The sequence below is a fragment of the Lepidochelys kempii genome, chromosome 22 (genome assembly GCF_965140285.1).
Source record: "Lepidochelys kempii isolate rLepKem1 chromosome 22, rLepKem1.hap1, whole genome shotgun sequence".
NCBI classification, from domain to species: Eukaryota; Metazoa; Chordata; order Testudines; family Cheloniidae; genus Lepidochelys; species Lepidochelys kempii.
In genome coordinates, this window is record NC_136401.1 from 10,006,516 (window position 1) to 10,027,463 (window position 20,948).

Sequence of the window (20,948 nt, forward strand, 5' to 3'; positions counted from 1 at the left end):
CAGGAAACTGCAATGCCCGTTTCTTAGCAGCATGTCAGATGGGGGCATATCACACCAGTGCTCTAGAGACTGCACTGGTTCCCAGTTTATTTCAAGGTGCAATCCCATTAAAACCCTTATGGTCCGTATCCTGGAGATCCTCAAGATCCACCTCTCCATACTCTGACCTGAGAGTTGAGATCAGACTAAACAGCAGAGCTGACTGTCACAAGATGTGTAATTAATGAGGCTAGAGGCAGTGTTCTCAGCGGGGGCTGGGGGCTTCTGCTCTGGAATTTACTTCCTCCCCTTGGTCTGAATGAGCCAGACTTAGCTGATCCTCTATACATGTTAAAATGTGCATCTATTTAGTCAAACTTTTTTCTGAGGAAGGCGGGTAAGATTTTACCCAGGCCAGGAAAGTCATTATGATATGATGCCATAAATCCACTGTACACCCACACCTTAAATACTGTGTGCAGTTCTGATTGCCCCATCTCAAAAAAAAGGATATATTAGAATTGGAAAAAGCACAGAGAAGGGCAACACAAATGATTAGGACTACGGAACAGCTTCCATATGAGGGGATATTAAAAAGACTGGGGCTGTTCAGATTGAAAGAGACACACCTAAGGGGGTATATCACAGAGCTGTATAAAATTGTGAAGAAAGTGAATGAAGAAGTGTGATTTACCACTCACATATCACAAGAACTAGGGGTCAACCCAATGAAATTAATAGACAGCAAGTTTAAAATAAACATAAGGAAGTATTTCTTCACACAATGCACAGTCAACCTGTGGCACTCACTGCAGGTAGATGTTGTGAAGGCCAAAAGTATAACTGGGTTCAAAAAAGAATTAGATAAGTTCATGCAGGATAGGTCCATCAATGGCTATCAATGGTCAGGGTTGCAACTCTATGCTCTGGTTGTCCCTAAACCTCTGACTGCCAGAAGCTAGGACTGGACGACAGAGAATGGATCACGAGACAATTGCCCTGTTCTGTTCATTCCCTCTGAAGCATCTGGCCATAGCCACTGTTGGACGACAGGATACTGGGCTAGATGGACCACTGGTCTGACCCAAGGGCCTTTCTTACGTTGTTTTAGTGTCAGTCTTTGATAGGAACAATATTTGATCTTTTCTTGTTTTGTTCTGATGCTTTTAAATTGTGATTGTTCATGTGTCTAGGGAATAATAAAAAACCAAACATAATCCCCAATCTCAGTTTTTCCAGAAGCTCCACTAACCCAATCTATCTTAACCTTCAGAAACCCAGCATTTCTTAAAACTTTGTTTCATGATAATTTATTTTTCCCAATAAATGTACAGATTATCTTCCCAGCCCATATTTCCAGTTGGTGAAAATAAAAGACAATCAGACATAGGACCTTGAAGGAAGCAGTTAAAGATAAGGAAACTTTATGCTGCCCTAAAATAGCTTCTAGCCACTCTTAAGAATCGAGGACCCTTCAACCACCATAAGGTATCTGAAATACCAACAAAATGGATCACAAGCAGGTCAGACAAACACAAAAGTAAAATGTAAACAGATTTGGCCAGGATGTTGTTGGAAGATATCAGCTACTGCTCACATGCAGGAAGACAAATATACACTTCTCCCAGCCAGGTGAGGAAGGGAGGCAATGGTGAGTGAGGGGGGCGAAGAAGAGGTTTGGAAAGTGAGCCCTCCTCACACTCACCCTGCAATGGCAGCTCCTGTCCCAGGGGGTTGGCCCCGGCTCCCCACTCTGGATATTGCAATCTGCCACATGGGGTTGCAGCACCACTCAGACTTGGCCTGGCCACCCCTCCATCTCGACAGAGCGGCGGCCAGGCCCAATCTGAGTGGTGCTGCAACACCAAACTCCAGGTCACAATGCTCAGAGCAGGGAGCCAGGCCCAGCCACCCTGTGGGACAGGGGTTCTCCCTACGGGGTGAGTAAAGGGCAAACTTGCTCTACATCCCAACCCTCCCCTAGGCCTCTTCTCTGCAACGGGCTGGGATTAGGGTTGCAATGCCAGGTCGGAGGGTGCATATACTTCATGATGGGTTAAAAGAAAAAGGGGGGGGGGAGGGAAATAAGATAAAATGCAGTTGGTGGGTCACCTAAGTAAAAAGTTTGGGAACCACTGCCATATGTCACAGAATTAAGCCCATGTTGATGGGCATATGTTCCTAACAAGTGAAACACTTTTCACAAGGTGTCCTGCTGCTACCATGTAGTATTCCTACACATTCGTTGGGAGTGCGTGTGCGTGTTCAATTATGAACAAATTTAAACTATAGTAAAGCCAAATAGGAGTAGCCAACATAGAAGGAGAGTGCCAAGATGCAATGTGTCTTGGCAACATTAAAGCAGCAGAGCAGTTGCAGGCAACGGCCCTAATAAAGGCCTGGATATTAGGATTCAGTCCTAAAAAGATGTATGATTTTGGATGCAAGGAAGGGAAGAACAGCACCAACGTACAGTGGCAATGGAACCTAACCAAACATCCAATACCCCACAGCACTACCGAGAGATTATTTCGTCTCCTTAATACTCTCATCATATTATTTCATGAAAACACACGCAACAGCTGTCACAGGGAAGATGTAAGATCAGGAATGGGAGGTTATTTATTGAGCACCAACACGCTTGGGACTGTAGATCACATAAAATGAAGACTCACTGCAGGAGAGCACTTGAGTATGCGCGTAAGTAAGTGTGTGAGCAGTCCAATTAATGCCCTGGGCAACTTAGTCCTTAATACTCACATCATAAAATTATGAAAGGACTCAAGTGCTTTGCTGGATCAGAGCCTAACCAAAGAAACCTGAACAACTTGGAACAAGACCTGAAGTACAAGAGCATCTGTATTTCAAAAAGTGGTCTAGAACCTGAAAAGCTTGAGAACAATTGCAGTAACATATATAGCTTTTGGTCTGTGGTGCATGTGATTTAAATAATGTTAAAGAGTTCTAATGATCATTGAACATTACTAGCTTAACCATCTGGTCCAGATTCTCAGCTTCAAAAATAACGTGAAGCTAATTTCAAAACTCCAGACAGTTACAGAGATAACCAGATCTAAACTGTTAGCAGTTTTAAAGCAACCTGCTATTGCTTGCCCCACAGATCATTTGAGACAATTTCCCACCACAGGAGAGGTAGCTGAGGGTACTTCAGCTGAACCAGCCCTCATAGAGCAGATTCAAAGCTGGATGCAGGCCTTCTCCTCATGCATCTAACCAGCTAGAAGGTGGGTATGGCGATATGGACCCGAGTGGGGACTTCAAAATCTTTGACCCCTCTCCCTATGTGGTGAATTTGCACTTAACCTGAGTTGTCCATAGCTACAGAAGAAAAAGGCAACATTTGCCCCAAAATTAAATGTTCATCTCTTAACCTTTAAAAATAAGATAGGCTGTCTGAATTTAGTATATGCAACCCTCTGGAATAAAAGAACAATTCCACTGCACTGGCATTTTGAATGGTCATCGCAAAGATCTTTCAAATTTCACCTTAAAACCTAATTATTGTCTAGTCTTTTGTACAGCAGATAAAAATTGGTGTACTATCCAGCAAGTTTAGAACAAGAGCATTTTGAAAATGTATTTGTTTGCTTCACTTTACACACGTCAAATGCATATTTCCTAATTTCAGAAAAGCTTTTGGGTAGGAGTGTGACGTATCAGTAATCTCTTTAATCTATAAAGTGAAATAAAACCTACATCTAATGAGACACTCATCGCAGGGTCATGCAGGTCTAGGCTTGTGAAGTTCAAGTACAGAACAAATGAAGTTTCTCACCTAGCAACACCAAGGAATACATTTTCAGAAGGCAGGCAGCACTTTGGCACATGCAAGTGTCGCCAGCAAAAATTTGTATGTACATTTTTGCACACATTAAAGGTACGTCTACACTGCAATTAGACACCCACAGCTGGCCCATGGCAGCTGACTCAGATTCGTGGGGCTCAGCTTAAGGGGCTGTTTAATTGAAGTGTAGACTTCCAGGCTCGGGCTGGAGTGCAGGGTCCAGAGCTTGGACTACGGCCCAAGCCCAGAAGTCTACACCGCAATTAAACAGCCCTGCAGTCCAAGCCCAAGTCAGTGGCATGGGCCAGCTGTGGGTGTCTAATTGCCATGTACACATACCCAAAATGAGTTGCACAAAGCTGAATACTGCCATCATAGATGTGGAAAGATGTACAAGTAGTCAGACTTACGCTTGCAATTCATTTTTCCAATGAGTTATTCCCAACCATGTTTGCGGGCTATGGATCTCAATAAAGCAATATAAAACAAGGGAAAAAATCAGCTAGTTCAGAACCTTTGAATGTCATTGCTACAGCTCCCAGATGGGAACATCATTTGCCTCTTTACCCAAAACAAATGGTCAAATTACCATTTTGTCCTTGAGCCAACCTATACCAAATGAAACTGCATTTCATTTATAACCAAAGGGGGAAAAACCACAAAGCACTACAGAGCAATCTGCAGAGCCCATGTGTACCAAATGATTAGCTGCTCTGGAATCACAGCAAGGTGAAGGCCTCTTTAGCACTTCACCTACATAGTGCTGGAGGCATCATGTGGTTAGCCAAGTCTCTCCACAAGGACAAGGCCACGGCCACGAAGGTTAAACGTAACAGGCATTTCTCGCATCTGTGAAAGGCTTTGTCCAACGTGTTGACACTGCAGTTTATATATAAGAAGTGGTTATTAAAACAAGTTCATAGTTCAACAGAGCGAGAGCTGAAGTAGATGTCCTGCTTGCCAACTTTCTATCTTGGAGACCCTGTACCCAATTCAGTCCTAGCCTAAACAGATGCAACTTCTAGCTGGAGTTTGCACATCCTTACACCAAGGCTGGAATTGCCCCTGGAATTAGTTTCAAGATACAGGTGAGAGCACTAACAAAAGTGAGTTTTGTATATTTATTGTGTATATCTATTGCTATTAAATACTTTTGAGTGTCCCAGAGCGTGTTGGGATGCGTGTCTAGTTCCAGCCTTTAAAGAATATGACACACTTTGGTCTCGGCCTGCTGGGGCAGAGCTTGCGGGGAGAAGCAGAAAATATTTCCATAGCACATCCACAGTATTTCTGACCCTAGCCAGTGCTTTCAGTCCCTCACTTTCAGGAGCAACAAACACCCAATGATATTATACAAGAATACTTCTCTTCCTTTTGCTTGTGAAAAATACCCTTGTTTAAGAAGTTAAACTGTTCTCTTCCAGACACCGACAGCACAAAGTTATTTACAATGATCACTGCCTTTAAATACTATTCACTGATGAGTCATCTCTCCAGATGGACTGAACACTCTTATTTTTATTCTGTTATTCCTACTTCATACTCCCCAAGCAGATTGCAGGTCCCCCACATCTCTGGTGTACAGTGCAAATTAACAGCTGATTACCTAGAAGCAACTCTGAAAATTGAACAGCTATATCATTTCTTGCTCTCCCTCTTATTTTAACTGGATATTACACTAGCAAGTATTCGTTAAACTGAATTGCAAGGCTCTTCATGTCTCCAACTGCACATTAAATAATACAATAATATATAATATAGTGCGGGTTCTTCAGATTCCAAGCCATTAGTAGATGCTCCATGCATTTGCTAATCAGGTAATCCAACTGCTGTGGCCCAGGTTTTCAGAACTGCATGAAATGTGCACGCGCACACACACACACACACACAGAGCTATGCACAAGAGAAACGTCAATCTGCGTAAACATGAGTGCTAAACATATATGCAAGTCACATACCTACTTTTGCGCACACACACACACATATTTTCTTAAGCATTTGGAGCTATATTTCTTCTCAAGTTAAATGAGAGATTTCAGTGAACGAACTAGTCACAGCACTAGCTGCCAGGAACTTCTGAGCAACCATCCCAGCAAAAACCTGCAACTTGGTCCTTGGCAAATCGGTGTTATAGTTTCCTCATCTACAAAATGGGGATAATATTTATCTACCACACTTCTGGTGTCTAAAGGCAACATTACATGGGACCCCGTAAGAAAGGACATGTGCTCCATAAAGCTATGGATTTACTAACTGCAATTTTTAAGTTACCAATACCCCATCAATATTTCTACACCCATCTAGGGTTGTTACCTGTCCAGGTTTTTCCAGGGTAGACCCTTTTTTGAGGTAGCTGTCCGGGGAAATTCATAAGGATGCTCAACACACACTGCTAGCTATCTAGTTTTTTGGGCTCGGGATCATCTCAGATATCCCCTTTTTTGTACCTGAGGTGATAACTTTAGACACATGCCTCAAGATGAATTTTAAAACGCTCCAAGAAACACAAGCAATATTTTTTGTTTTGTTTTTGTTTCTTTTCCAGGGTAAGCTTTCCTTATCGGATAGTGAGGCTCCGGTTCAGCAAAGCCCTTCAGCCCATACTTAAAGTACACAAGTAGTCCCACTCAAGTCAAAAGGGATTATTCATATGCTAAAATTTAAATATGGACTGAAGTGCTTTGCCAAAATGAGGATCTGAATTCTTATTTTGGATTCTTCCATGGCCACTCTAAGAGGCTCTTTTTCTCTTTTCCCGCAATTTAAAAAACCTTGTTCAAACAGGAAATTTACCAATATTGGTTTTGCATAGACGATCTTCAATTAGCAGACTACACATGGTTTAGTTACAGGAGGCAGGCATGGTTAGTATGGAACGGGGAAACAAAGATCACTCTTATTTTGGACCTACTTATTTTCCTCCCAACCTCACCTGCCAGAACTTAGCTGATCTACAGGTCTAAACATATCAGAAGCTTCCACTGTTAGAATCTTAGTGGAAAAATAATTCACCAATACATTTCGCTAGTCTTCACCTCCTTCCCAGCAAGTAATTACCACAGTATTATAGAAGATTTTTAAAATCAGAAATACTACCCTGGTTAAACTATATTTCTTTTCCTAAAACCTCCAATCAGACACTGGAGAGCTGTACCCTGACAATATTGCTCCAAGAATATGTGAGATTAAAAGCATCAAAACAAAATGCACTCCACACAAAGCACAAAACACAAAGCCCTCCTGATATCCCTACCATCAGCATGTTTACCTGACCTTATTTAAATAGAGACAAACAACTGTACAAAGGAATCAAGCTCCCTAGCATCTCAGAAATGGAATGTAATAATGCACAAAATAAATAAGATAGAAATATTAGTCTATACACATATTGCTCTCACAGGCCCCAATCCATCCAGGTGCTGAGCACTTCATCAGACACACTGGATACCCTCAACTTCCTCACAGGAAGTACTTGAAACCTGATAGGCTCAGGGCCAAAAAGTATTCCAATTACCTGAGCTCCTACTTGCCACATCACAAGGTTCTTCAATGATCTGTGTGACATTTTCTTATTAAAGGAGATACCAGAATGTGAACTTTTGTACTTTTTAGAACACTTTCAAGAGAAAAATGTGTTCTATTTAGCAGCTATATGGTCTCCCTCCTCCACACACGTGGTTACTAGCAATAAGAGTTGACAATTTTTAAACCAGAGGTCTCTAATTTTTCATTTCCACTTTAGTTCTTAAAATTTAACCATGCATTAAAAAAAAAAATGAAACTTGGTGTTTGATGGAAGCAGGGAACACATTAGATGGAAGTGGGTGATGCAATGAAAAAGCTTCCTTCTGGGCTCGGTAAAGATGTTCTGGAAGGTGCAAAACGGTAACCTCAGACAACTCATTGGAATAATGTAACATTTACCACACAGAGTTAACCAAGAATCCTAAGGACCTTTTTTTATGCAGTTCATGTGGCAGATGTTCATACGGCTCATGGCACTCTCAGCTGAAGTACCACCTTTGAGATTTATTCCCCACTGCAGTCCAGATGGATTTGCAAAATTTCAGGGCAAATTGCAGGAACCTTTTATTTCACTTAGCATATTGTCAGTTCTTATCTGATATACGTCCAATTTATTTTGTTTGCTTGTTTCATTCAGGTTTTGATTTGACTTGTTTTGTACTTGTCTAGCAGGTTTTCTAATCAAATGTATACCAGTTAAAGTTTGTTTTCAAGTCACTTCCTGCTGGGAAAACTTCAAGCACCTGCTTCTCCGGTTTATCAAGAAGGTAGCTTCTGGAATTGACCCTCTTGTCTTGGTATGTCAGGGTCTGGAAATAGCTTTCTGCACATGCTGTAAAATCCAGCCCCTGCCTCTGGCATTTGTAAAGGTCAGTTGATAAGATAGAATCTTGGATCCTTGGTTATCATTTGGTGAGTTGTTTCTTATTCAACAAAGGAACTGCCATATTGGGTCAGATCAATAGAGCCCGGCACAGATACAAAATGTGTATCTGCATCAGATCCATGATCCACAAAAATGGTCCACGGATTTGAAGGGCTATACAGAGCAATGGTCCACTTAATCCAGTACAGTCTCACCAATGCTGACCATTAACAAGTGCTTCAGAGGAAGGTGGAAGAAATGGCCAATTATTGGATAACCTACCCCCAGGGAAAGTAGCCTCCAAATCCCAATAGTTAGAGGTTGACTTATGCCCTAGAACAAGAGACTTTATATCCATTCCATAAGCCTAGGACTTTTAAAATAATTTCTTATAGCAACTCTGGATGTTCTTGTTAACCACGGCATTGCCTAATCCTTTTTTTTTTTTTTTTTTTTAATCCTGCTAAAAGAGGACAAGCATGGTGAGGCAATCATCATGCAAATCCACAGATGTTAAATACTTTCTCCAAATTACCATTCAAAGTTCCGTCCACACCTTCGAGGAGCAACCGGTCGGAAAATTCCCAACAACTTGTGCCCATGAACTAAATGCAATTCACTCCATCTGAAGCAATAACAGGGACCAGTGCTTGTAATGCTGATCTGTTTATAATATTTCTGCCTGCCACTCCTGTTCTTTTGTCAGATTTCTGCAGCATGGCGAGGATACAATTAATAGTTTCTTGGTGACTGATTCAAATTGCAAAAAATACCCGACTGATAACGTTCAGGGCCAATCTAGCTGCAGTTGCCTGGGAGCCACACCCCTGTGAACTAATGCAGTCACCCTCTGATGGAGCTATACTCTGGGGGAATGCAGGGAATGGGCAGAGGACCCCAGAACCAGCACACTGCCCCCACTCAGACAGATCCGGCCTCCTGCAGATCTCGAGAGCCATGGGTTTTGGAGCTGAACTGCTCTCCATCCCTCAAAGGCTGAAGGGGGTAATCGTACCCCTCCTCCCCATATCTGAACAACCCAGGAAAAATCAAATATTTCTTCTGAAGAAGGTGGATAGATTATACACACATGCGTACGTGTACACACGCAAACATACGCCAAGAACTACAAGTGAGCAATCAAAAATGAAAAACACACAGTACATTAACTCAAAGCCTGTCTTTCTAAAAGTTCCTTACTCAAACCCTACACTCTTGCACAAAGGGGATGGTCTTGCTCTGCATGAATAAGCGATAAAAGAAGCTCCTATTGCCCCAACATAGCCCATACTACCCTGAAGCCTGTATGACATATTTTACCTTTGTGTAGTCTACAAATTACCTCTTACAGCCAGCCAAGATACTGCTTCCACTTGCTGGAGACAGGACACAGCCAATAAGCCAGCCCACCCTTGGTATAGAAAGGTAGTGATGAAATCAGAACACCAAATATTCCTTTCAGAGTAACAGCCGTGTTAGTCTGTATTCGCAAAAAGAAAAGGAGGACTTGTGGCACCTTAGAGACTAACCAATTTATTTGAGCATGAGCTTTCGTGAGCTACAGCTCACTTCATCGGATGCATACCATGGAAACTGCAGCAGACTTTATATACACACAGAGATCATAAAACAATACCTCCTCCCACCCCACTGTCCTGCTGGTAATAGCTTATCTAAAGTGATCATCAAGTTGGGCCATTTCCAGCACAAATCCAGGTTTTCTCACCCTCCACCCCCCCCCCCCCCCACACACACACACAAAAACTCACTCTCCTGCTGGTAATAGCCCATCCAAAGTGACCACTCTCTTTAAAATGTGTATGATAATCAAGGTGGGCCATTTCCTGCACAAATCCAGGTTCTCTCACCCCCTCAACCCCCTCCAAAAAACACACACACAAACTCACTATCCTGCTGGTAATAGCTCATCCAAAGTGACCACTCTCCCTACAATGTGCATGATAATCAAGGTGGCCATTTCCAGCACAAATCCAGGTTTTCTCACCCCCCCCCAGGTTTTCTCACCCACCCCAGGTATTGTTTTATGATCTCTGTGTGTATATAAAGTCTGCTGCAGTTTCCACGGTATGCATCCGATGAAGTGAGCTGTAGCTCACGAAAGCTCATGCTCAAATAAATTGGTTAGTCTCTAAGGTGCCACAAGTACTCCTTTTCTTTTTTCCAAATATTCCTGTTTACACTGGCTGGTTATGAGTGATAACCATATTAGAGAAAGTAAAATAGCTAAGAAATTAGCATGAGCTAAATGTACAAGGGGAAAAAAAGTTTCCATGACCAGCACTTGAGCAAAAAAAAAAACATGCAAAAAAATAAAGTGGGAATATTAGGAATGTAACCATCTTCAAAACTTCTTTTAAAGCAGACAAAGGTGTAGCCATTTGTTTTACTCTTCCCTGCAACAGAAGAAATCATTTTAAAGGACAGTGCTTTTATATGTCAATATCAAATCAGGGTGTGGTTGGTACTGACTTTGTATGAAAACCAAGTAAGAATTTCATCCAATTAACAGATTTTTTTTTCTTAATATAAGATCATTGAACAATGCTATAGAAAGTCGCAGGAAAAGCAGATCTCTGGTCTCCTGGCAGCTTTTCCCATTCGTTAACAATCCTCCGTCAGATGCACAGCCACAAAGGTTCAAAGGTCACTGGAGCCTTTGTACTCAATTCTAATGGCAGTTACAAACAAACTTTTGTTCCTGTTTCTTCAATGAAATAAGCTGCAGCAGTTACAATGACTGAACTTTACATCTGAGGCTTGCATGTGCATCAATCAACTGAAGGACTCTGGAATCTCATTTACACTTCAGCAATAAATCATCAGAATACTCTATGAAATAAAAGCAATTATTGTTTATTGAGTCAACTGCAAGAACACATATTACACTTCTACGTGAACATAAATGTGCAGGAAGAATCTATTGTAGATTATTTTTTAAGAAATATTTAACATCATGGTGTTTAAGAAATGCTCTTTTTCCTGAACACATTTTTTTAAATTATTGTTCACTCATTCATATTTTTATACCATAAATCTCACTTATTTTAGAGTAAAAAAATAAAGTGACAAGTCTGTGATGGTGACTTTTTAAATAGTGTATTTGCAATATTTTTTAAAAATGCAATTGTCTTAAAACATAAGCATTCTATACACACACACACACATATGTATACACACAAACTTATTCTAGAAAGGAAAAATCCTGTATATAAATAATGTAACTCAAAACAACATTTTGCAAGTTATTGCAAGAAGTTGCTCAACTATAATCACACTTCCTCAGTTCCAGGTACGGAAGTTTTAACAATATTTTGAAATATACTGTCAGTCATTTCAATTGCAATTTTAAATGTTTTTTTTTTAAAAGGAAAAAACAAGTTTACCCAATAGTTTCTAGAGTCTAATAGGTTTCAGAGTGGTAGCCGTGTTAAGCCTGTATCAGCAAAACAATGAGGAGTCCTTGTGACACCTTAGAGACTAAGAACTCCTCGTTTTTGTTTGTTTGTTTTTTTAAGAGTCTAATAGAATTTTTTAACTGCCATTTTAAGTAAAAGAAAAAGCTTCCTGAATTTAAAAACAATATATATTCAGACTACACTTTTAAAAAGACTAATTGTTCCTAGCAGAGGTGAGTGAACTCTCTAGACATGCATCTCCCAAGAAGTACAACACAAAAGATATCAAAGCAATTTTAAAAATACAGCATTATAGATTAGCTATTGTGAAATCAAAGGTAGGCATTCATAATCAAAAGAGTAAAAGGGTAAAGCCCAGCAAACATACAAGGGCTCTACCAACAAGCAGACAAACCCTTTCTGAACACTGTCTTAAGTACATTTTCCTCACTGCAACCCTGCTTCCATTCCCACTTTAGTTAACAAAAAAACCTCCCAAGAACTTCAATAGGACACAATCAAGTCACCATTTGACTGAGGCTACATCAGCGCTATAGAATTCCGCTGGCATACAAATGTTGCTCAAGGGTGTGAAGAGATGTGATCTTTGACCGACATAGATATGCCAGTAAAAGCACCCAGTATAGATGCAGTGATACTGGCAAAACTAAACATTTGCCAGTATAGCTTGTTTCACTTGGGGGGGGGGGGGGGGGGAAACGTAGAATAAGCTATGCTGGCAAAAATCACTGTTCTGCTGGTATAAACGGAGTCTACACTAGGAACGGGCAAAGTGCCCTAGAGCAGACCTGGCCTAGGGCAGTCATATCTTTTTTTTCCAGCACCAGGTTGATGTGACCAATGTTTATACTTACATAACGAAACATACATCTCACTTCCAGGAAACAGTAGGGGCCAGATTTTCATTTATTAGATAAGCTCCTAGTGGGATTTTTAAAAGCAATTAAGCACCCAAATCCTATTGAAATGAAGGCACCTAGACACTTCTGAAAATCCCACCAGGAGATTAACTGCATTTTAGGTGACGAAATAAGACTTCGAAAATTTGGTCCTAACTTCCCCAAAGTCTCTTCCCAGTGAGTTTTTCCTAAATTAAATAAGTTCCTTCCCCTCCCCTCACAGGCTGCCTTCTATATCCATATTGTTTTCTTCTCCTACCTGCTTTGCCTGTATTTTTTTCTCTCTTCTCCTCCCCTTGCGTGACGTCAGCCTGCAATGCGACAGCTCCAGTTGAAAGAATCAAACCAGTTCCGTCTCCAAAATCCTGCTGCCTCTGTCTTGTTTTCACGCTGGTGCCAAAAGACATCCAACTTCTTCTCTAACACTAAGCACTGTGTCTATTTTTCCAGTGTGCTCCCATGTGACTGCGATATGGCACAGTGACTGAAGAATTCATCTGATCATTTTCAGATAACATAGTTAGCAAAATAAATTAGAGAAAACTGCTTCTTGATTAGCAGCAAGCATTCTATGAGGCAATTTGCTCTGCTAATCAAGGCAATTTAAAGTCTAAGGCTATGTCTACAGTACAGTTTATGTCGGCATAACTTGTATCACTCAGAGGTGCGAATAAACCACCCCCCTAAGCGATACAAGTTACACTGACATACGAACTGGTGTGGACAGTGCTATGTTGTCAGGAGAGCTGCCCCCACTAATACAGCTACTGCCACTCATGGAGGTGGTTTTATTATGCCAACAGGAGAGAGTTCTCTCCTGTTGGCATAGCACATCCTCACCAGACAAGCTGCAGTGCTGTCTGCGTAGACGAGCCCTAAGTATCTTGCTTAAGTGAGCCCCAGAAATCTTTATAATCCAATAGAAAAGTTAACTTTAAAACTTAAGAGATTTGTTTAGCAAGTGATCAATATAACTCCAATAACGAGCTACACAGAAGATTAAACACAGTTCTCCTCAGGAGGGAATATTAAAACTGCTCGTAACAAGCTAATACAACTAAGGGTAACTTTTAACAAGACTAAAAGAAAAGGAGTACTTGTGGCACCTTAGAGACTAACCAATTTATTTGAGCATGAGCTTTCGTGAGCTACAGCTCACTTCATCGGATGCATACCGTGGAAACTGCAGAAAACATTATATACATATACCGTGGAAACTGCAGAAAACATTATATACACAGGTGTATATAATGTTTTCTGCAGTTTCCACGATATGCATCCGATGAAGTGAGCTGTAGCTCACGAAAGCTCATGCTCAAATAAATTGGTTAGTCTCTAAGGTGCCACAAGTACTCCTTTTCTTTTTGCGAATACAGACTAACACGACTGTTACTCTGAAACCTTTTAACAAGACTGATTACTTCGATTTGCCAATTAGTATATAATAATAAAACACACAGCATAGCATTTTTCTTCCATATATCTCAAAGCACTTTACAAAAAGGTAGATATAGATCATTATCTGCCTTCTTTATAGATGAGGAAACTGCGTTAAAGAGAGGCAAAGTGATTTTGCCCAACGTCTCTTAGAATGTATTAGTGGCAGAACCTGAAACAGAATTCAGCTCTTTGAAGTGACACTCAGATCCATAATCTTCCAGTTTCTAACATTACTGTAACAGCTACAAAAGAATGATCATTTTAAATTGTTTTTAATGTAATCGTAACAGAGAAGCTGCAAAGACAATATACTGAGCAACACAGCAGTTCATTGATCAGTAATGTATGTTGAAATGTTGTTTCAGTTAGCAGTCCTACCACAAACCGCCAACAATAAGATGAGCTGGTCAGAAGCCACAGCCTATGCAGCCACAGAAGCCAGACAGGAATACAAATGTGGATTTTTAAAATAAGCTAAAGCAATAAAATTATTATTTGTCTATGAAAGCCACAGGGATAGTTTCTGATCTCAATTTCACCACTGCAAATACATAGCTACTTCACACATACACCTGCATAACTGAAATGAGAATCTTGCCCAACAATATTAAATTTTGAGTGAGCACATAATACCTATACCTATGGTTAATATGTGAATATTCAAAATAATATCAATTCTATCTCATTCATTAACCTCTTAGTAGTTACTGCTGTGCTTAAACTAACAAACTAGATACACGAATAAGCACACAAGTACAGTATATATGGAGAATGTATTTGGTTGATTACAGTGTTTATCAACTTAAACAATCAGTAGCTAATTAACAATGCATTTCATGACTAGGTAATAATTTTTCTTCCTGGAGAAAATCAGATTGAAAAAGTCAACACAAGCTTAAACATGATTATCTTCTGTCCACCACTGGTGAAGTAAATCCAATTTGGTAACTAGCTGAAAGGGCAGTTTGTATTTACTTCATACTCACTTCTCAAGGATGAAACATATTACAACACAAAATGTACTATGAATATGATATGATGGTCTAGTAAAGTACACATGGATCACAGCAGCAGAGAAAGCAACTTAAATAAAACTCAGAAAGGTCTGGTAATAGTCCCACAACCAACCAGTGACTGACCGAATGTGGTAACCTAGTCCATGAGGGTGGATCTCTGCACTCGCGTAGGCGCCAGCTAACAAGGGGCTTACACCATGTATAAAAGTTTCTGTAACACGCAAAACTTAAAGCTTTAATAAGTAAAACTCAGACTTTTCTATTAACTGAAATTTTATCTCTTGGAAATAAAAATTCTGCTCAAACTTTATATTCATTTTCACACACACACGAGTTTTTTCATCTATACCTCTTATAGTGCTTTACAAAGCTGGGTAAATAGCACTGTCTCAATTTTCAGATGGAGAAACCGAGGCAGGAACACAAGCAGTCGCTGGCAGAGGTAGGAATAAAATCCAGGTCTCCCGACTAGCAGTACAATGCCCCATGAACTGAACAATGCTAGCTCCCCTCTGCCTTCCTACTCCTCCACTTACCATGAGTATTTAAAATTGATTTTTTCCTCCACAATAATTAAGTCATTTTACTGGTTCTGCCTAACACATCAAGAACAATCAAAAGACACCTATTTGTTTTCACCTCTCTCAATTACCTACTTTAAACATTTTAAATGTTAATAGTACAAATGAATAATTTCAACCAAGTAGAGCTCTGGGTTAGCATATAGTTACTGATGCAGAGTTCAAGTTCTTACTTAGGTCATGTGGGGAAATATGAATTTAGTGGAATTCATCCCAGCCCCCACCCCATTCAAGTCCATAATAAAGTTACCAAATAAGCAATAACACATTATGACTGCCTCAGCTCACTCAAGTCCCACGACTGGAATAGAAGGGAGTACTAAGAGTCAGGATTGAGGTAGAGGGGTACAGCTGTGTGAGGAAGCTTATAAAGCACATGTCCACATTATCCCTAGCTGATGCCACACGGGTATAGGCCCACATGAACCACTCAAGTTTTTAAAAGAAAATCCCCTCAGGTTTTTAAAAGAAAAATTTACTAATGTCTCTTTAAACCTTCCACCATTTTATACCTCTCCATTACTCAGCAGTGTGCTGGCAGACCTTGAATCATCCTAAATGTCTCGTAACTAACAACCGAGAGCAATAACTCTTACAAACCTCACGAACAGTGGAGATGGAAAGGAACTATTACACACGATGTGCTGCCAATATTTTATCAGGCATCTGCAATTAAAATAGTCACCCCATTCACAATGAAACCAGCAACCTCGGGGCACTTGTTTGATGAGGATTGGAGTCCATTCATATTTTTCTCCTTTAAACAAACTCTCTCTCATGACCATAAGCAAGAAGGGAGCACCACCTACCAAACACATATTTTTGGAAATATTATACCTTGGTTCCTGAAAGATACGCTGAATATACTGAAAGCATAACACAGTGTCCAACTTGCATATTTTGAAATGGAGAGGAAAGTCACGGGGATCCTCTCCCATGATACGTTTTGACATTTGGTGCAATCTAGTGCATTCAAATGGCAAAATATTTGCTTCTCAAATATGTCTGTGCTATATGAGCACCAGGGATAACAGCCAATGAAGGACTGTTCCCTATTAGTGCTTTATCCAAGCAAAGACATAAGACGTCCCAAGCAAAGAGATTCCACCACTTTCCTTGGGAGTCTATTCCACAACCTAACTGCTGTCACAGTCAGGTTGTTTTTTTCCCCGGATGTTCAAGGACAATTGTATTTATGCCTACTTCCCATCACAGGAAACCTCAAATCTAAAATCCAGGAAGGACAGTTACAGTTTATGATCCATTTTCAGGTGACATATTATACTTCAATGTCTTGTTAACAACATGCATAAAGGTAAAGGTTAGTGGCCATTCGGATTAAGATAGGTGCCCACGTGACAACTGTGCAGATCATTCTCAAATTTCACTGGCAACTTCAAACACTTGACCAGCAACTTTATTTTGAGCACACAGTTTTCATATCAAGAGAGCATGCTGCAATATTGAACTGCAAGTTAATTCAGTTAAACTAATTTGCTTCTGTCAATGCAGCAATATTCCAGTACATTATGTACACCGCATTATTGTTTTAATTATGTAATTGCCTCCAAACACTAGGTCTTCTACAATGCATACTGCAAGACTGTCACTCTATTTTTCTCCTTTTAGCTTCCCCATCATTAAATACCCTCAAAGGAATAATTTTTGATTCTTCCAGATGGTTACAATATGTTCAAACTTTATAAATCCATCAAACAGACAAGAATAGATTGTGATATTGCATAAAATGGCCTTGGAAAACGGTCATGAAAATTTAGCAGCCTAGGCTCAAAATCAACTTGCTTACTATAATGAGTACAATAATAATAAAAAAAAAAGTGTATGACATATTACTCAAAATATTTGACATATTATTAGTCAAAATAAATTGCCTAGGGGGAGCAAGCACATATTTGCAAAACTGGAATAAAAAGACATCTGTGTGGAAGGAAATAAATTGTATGATACTAAATAAGCATGTTAGGAGGTCTGTGTCTATCCTAAGAAAATGGATGCATTTATCCCATGCTCAATCCTCAAGTCCACTACCATGATTTGAACATTTTGAATAGGCATTGTTACAACAGCCTTGGAAGCCCAAGCTCAGGAGCCTGTATCAGTGAAAGAAGAATGTTCTTACCACACTGGAAAATACAATTTATTTTTAACTTTCTTCTATAAAAATTCAACAGTTATATAACTTAAGAGAACTTTCTACTTGCCATTTCCTTCATTCCACTTAATAGCACTCCCAGCATACACAATATTAGCCATTACAGTAAACTGGGCTCATGTCCCCAGCTAAGGCCTCCAGAGTCTCTGTCCAAAGTGCTGTTTTGTTGCACTGGCTCAGATGGAAAGGAGGGGGTAAGAAATGGGGAAGGAAGAAAAATTATTGTAGTCTATAAGTATCAGCACATATGTTCAGTTTGATGCAATAGAGCAGGGCTCCAGGCAAAAGCGGAAGGAGACAGGACTTTAAGTCTGGGTAAGTGCCAAAGCCAGGGAAAGAATCAGAACACGCTGACAGCCTTGAAAATGCTCCGTAGAGGTCTCAACAGCAATTAAACTCCCAATTTCCTTTATGCTCAGACAGAAGCAATTGCCCAACTCAACCCAGCACCTTCAATGACTGAGCCCAAAATTTCTATTTTTTTCCTCAAATACTAAAGTCAGTAGAAGTGCTTCAAATTCAATATGAAAGCTAACTGAGGAATGCCTACTGATTTAACACACTCTCTCTCAAAAATTTGTGCGTGTGAACAGTGAGATGCCCATTTAGTGTAGTTCCATATTGTGTGTTTTTCATAGCACAGATCTTGACTATAAAATGCCCTAATAATCCAAGAAAGTTTGTGGATGTTGAATGCAGCTGAAAAGAACTAAAAAAACTCTCAGAAGAAACCAATTTAAAAATATCAAAAAGGACACTTTAAACAATAAAAAAAGGAAGAGCTATGTAGAAACGTATCATAGAAGCTGCATGTTAGCCAAAGAGTACAATGCTGTCTTTCCAATGTTTAAAAAGCATTATCATTAAACGCATGCACTTTCAAATCCCAATTATCCCTTTCTTAACAAATAATCTCCTGGGGTTTAAACTTTTATTGCATCTAGAGATGCTGCTCCTCTGCTTACTGAAAAAAGAAAAGGAGGACTTGTGGCACCTGAGAGACTAACCCATTTATTGGAGCATAAGCTTTCCTGAGCTACAGCTCACTTCATCAGATGTGAGTTGCATCCGATGAAGTGAGCTGTAGCTCACGAAAGCTCATGCTCAAATAAATGGGTTAGTCTCTAAGGGGTGCCACAAGTCCTCCTTTTCTTTTTGCCGATACAGACTAACACGGCTGCTCCTCTGAAATCTGCCTACTGAGGAGCCCGCGATGGGGACTAGACAGAAAGACTCAAAAGCAAGAGCCAGGAGTTGAAGATAAATACAAAACAAACTTTGTTTTTGTTTTGTTTTTTTTTTACAAACAGAAAAGAGTATACAATGCACTAGCTGTGCCTGAACATTCAGATTTATTTATAAACAACAAAAGAAATATTGACATTACCCAGAGTCAACAGGGCAAACGCTTGGGGAACACACAAAAAACAAGCTAGAATTCAATAAAAGCTTATCACGGAGTCACGGCAAAGGGCACTGAGTCGCCGCAGGAGAACCGCGCGGAAGCCCTCGTAAAAAGCGAGGTTTTTCTTACCTCCAAAGCATCAATTCTAGCCCGAGAAGGGCAGATTGCAGCTCGCCAGGGCAGGGACTTTCCTTCTACGCCTGCTCGCTGCGCACGAATGAGCCAGGCAGAGGCCAACAAAAATTCAGCGACTCCGGCCCCTTTCCTCGCGGCAACCAGCGCCGCGCCTCACAGGCGGGCTCTGCCGGCGCGACCCTGGCACAATGCAGGATTTCTAGCCCCGCCTGACCTAACAGCGCCGGGGCTCCTACCCCGGGAGCGGCCCGCGGCCCCTTTCGGGGCTCCCAGGCGCGGGGGGCGCCAAGCCGGGCTGCCCGGGAGACACCCCCCTCCCGCCGCCGCCGCCGCCCCTGCCCGCTTACCTCGCCCCGCCGCGGCGCCCGGGCCGCGCTCCGCCCCCGCCTAGCGGCCGGGCCCGGCCGGGCCCCCGGCGCGCCGCATCCTGCCGCCCCGGCCAGGCGGGCTCCGCGCGGGCTGGACCCCTGAGACGTTGGGGGGGGGGGTGGTGAGCGAGCTGGGCCGGCGGCTCCGCGCGCTGCCTGGGGGAACCGTCCGGGCGGCGAGCGGCCGCGCCAGGGCAGGAGGAGGCGGGGGGGCGCCCACGCGCACGCCGGGCCGGGAGCCCCGCCCCGCCCTCGCGGGAGGTGCGGGAGCCGGGCTGGGGGGCCGGGCGCTGCGGAGACGGGGGATCTCTGTGGGAGAGGGAGGGGGCTGGGCGCTGGGGGGCTGCGGGGCTGTATGGGAGGAGCCGGGCACTATGGGGGGGGCAGTTGTGTGGGGACTGTAGGGGGAGCTGGGCACTGGGACGGTGGGGGGCTGTGTGGGGAGCTGGGCACTGGGAAGGTGGGGGGCTGTGTGGGACGAGCTGGGCTCTATGGGGAGTAGTTGTGTGCGGGCTGTATGTGGAGCTGGGCACTGGGACGGTGGGGGGCTGTGTGGGACGAGCTGGGCTCTATGGGGAGTAGTTGTGTGGGGGCACTACAGGGAGTAGTTGTATGGGGAGCTGGGCACTGGGACGGTGGGGGGCTGTATGGGGAGCTGAGCACTGGGAAGGTGGGGGGCTGTGTGGCAGGAGCTGGGCACTAGGGTGTTGGGGGGCTGTGTGGGAGGAGTTGGGCACTACGGGGAGTAGTTGTGCCGGGGGCTGTATGGGGAGCGGGCACTGGGAAGGTGGGGGGTTCTGTGGGAGGAGCTGGGCACTAGGGTGTTGGGGGTCTGTGTGGGCACTGGGGTGATGGGGGCTGTATGGGAGGAGCTGGGCACTATGGGGGGCAGTTGTGTGGGGGCTGTATGTGGAGCTGGGCACTGGGAAGGTGGGGGGCTGTGTGGGACGAGCTGGACTCTATGGGGAGTAGTTGTGTGGGGGCACTACGGGGAGTAGTTGTGTGGGGGCTGTATGGGGAGCGGGCACTGGGAAGGTGGGGGGTTGTGTGGGAGGGGCTGGGCACTAGGTGTTGGGGGGCTGTATGGGCACTGGGGTGATGGGGGCTGTGTGGGAGAAGCTGGGCACTATGGGGTGAGAGTTGCTGGGGGCTGTATGGTGAGCTGGGCACTGGGAGGGGGCTGGGCACTGTGGTGTTGGGGGGCTGTATGGGAGGAGCCGGGCACTATGGGCGGGGAGTTGTGGAGGGGGCTGTAGGGGGAGCTGGGCACTGGGAATGTGGGGGGCTGTATGGGCTCTGGGGGGGGGTTGGGCACTGGGG

At 42.6% G+C, this 20,948-nt stretch overlaps 1 protein-coding gene across 3 annotated transcripts in view; it reads right to left on the reverse strand.

Moving 5' to 3' along the window:
* The window catches only part of ARHGAP32 (Rho GTPase activating protein 32), a 416,149-nt gene extending 396,506 nt beyond the window's left edge, over positions 1 to 19,643 (reverse strand). For 2 of the 3 annotated variants that reach the window (XM_078849912.1, XM_078849913.1), the window contains exon 1: positions 19,255 to 19,589. In XM_078849912.1, the coding sequence (XP_078706038.1) occupies positions 19,255 to 19,265 (11 nt within the window). In that variant the 5' untranslated portion in view covers positions 19,266 to 19,589. The other variant, XM_078849914.1, reaches the window with a different exon arrangement.
* Between the last annotated feature and the right edge of the window lie 1,305 nt (positions 19,644 to 20,948).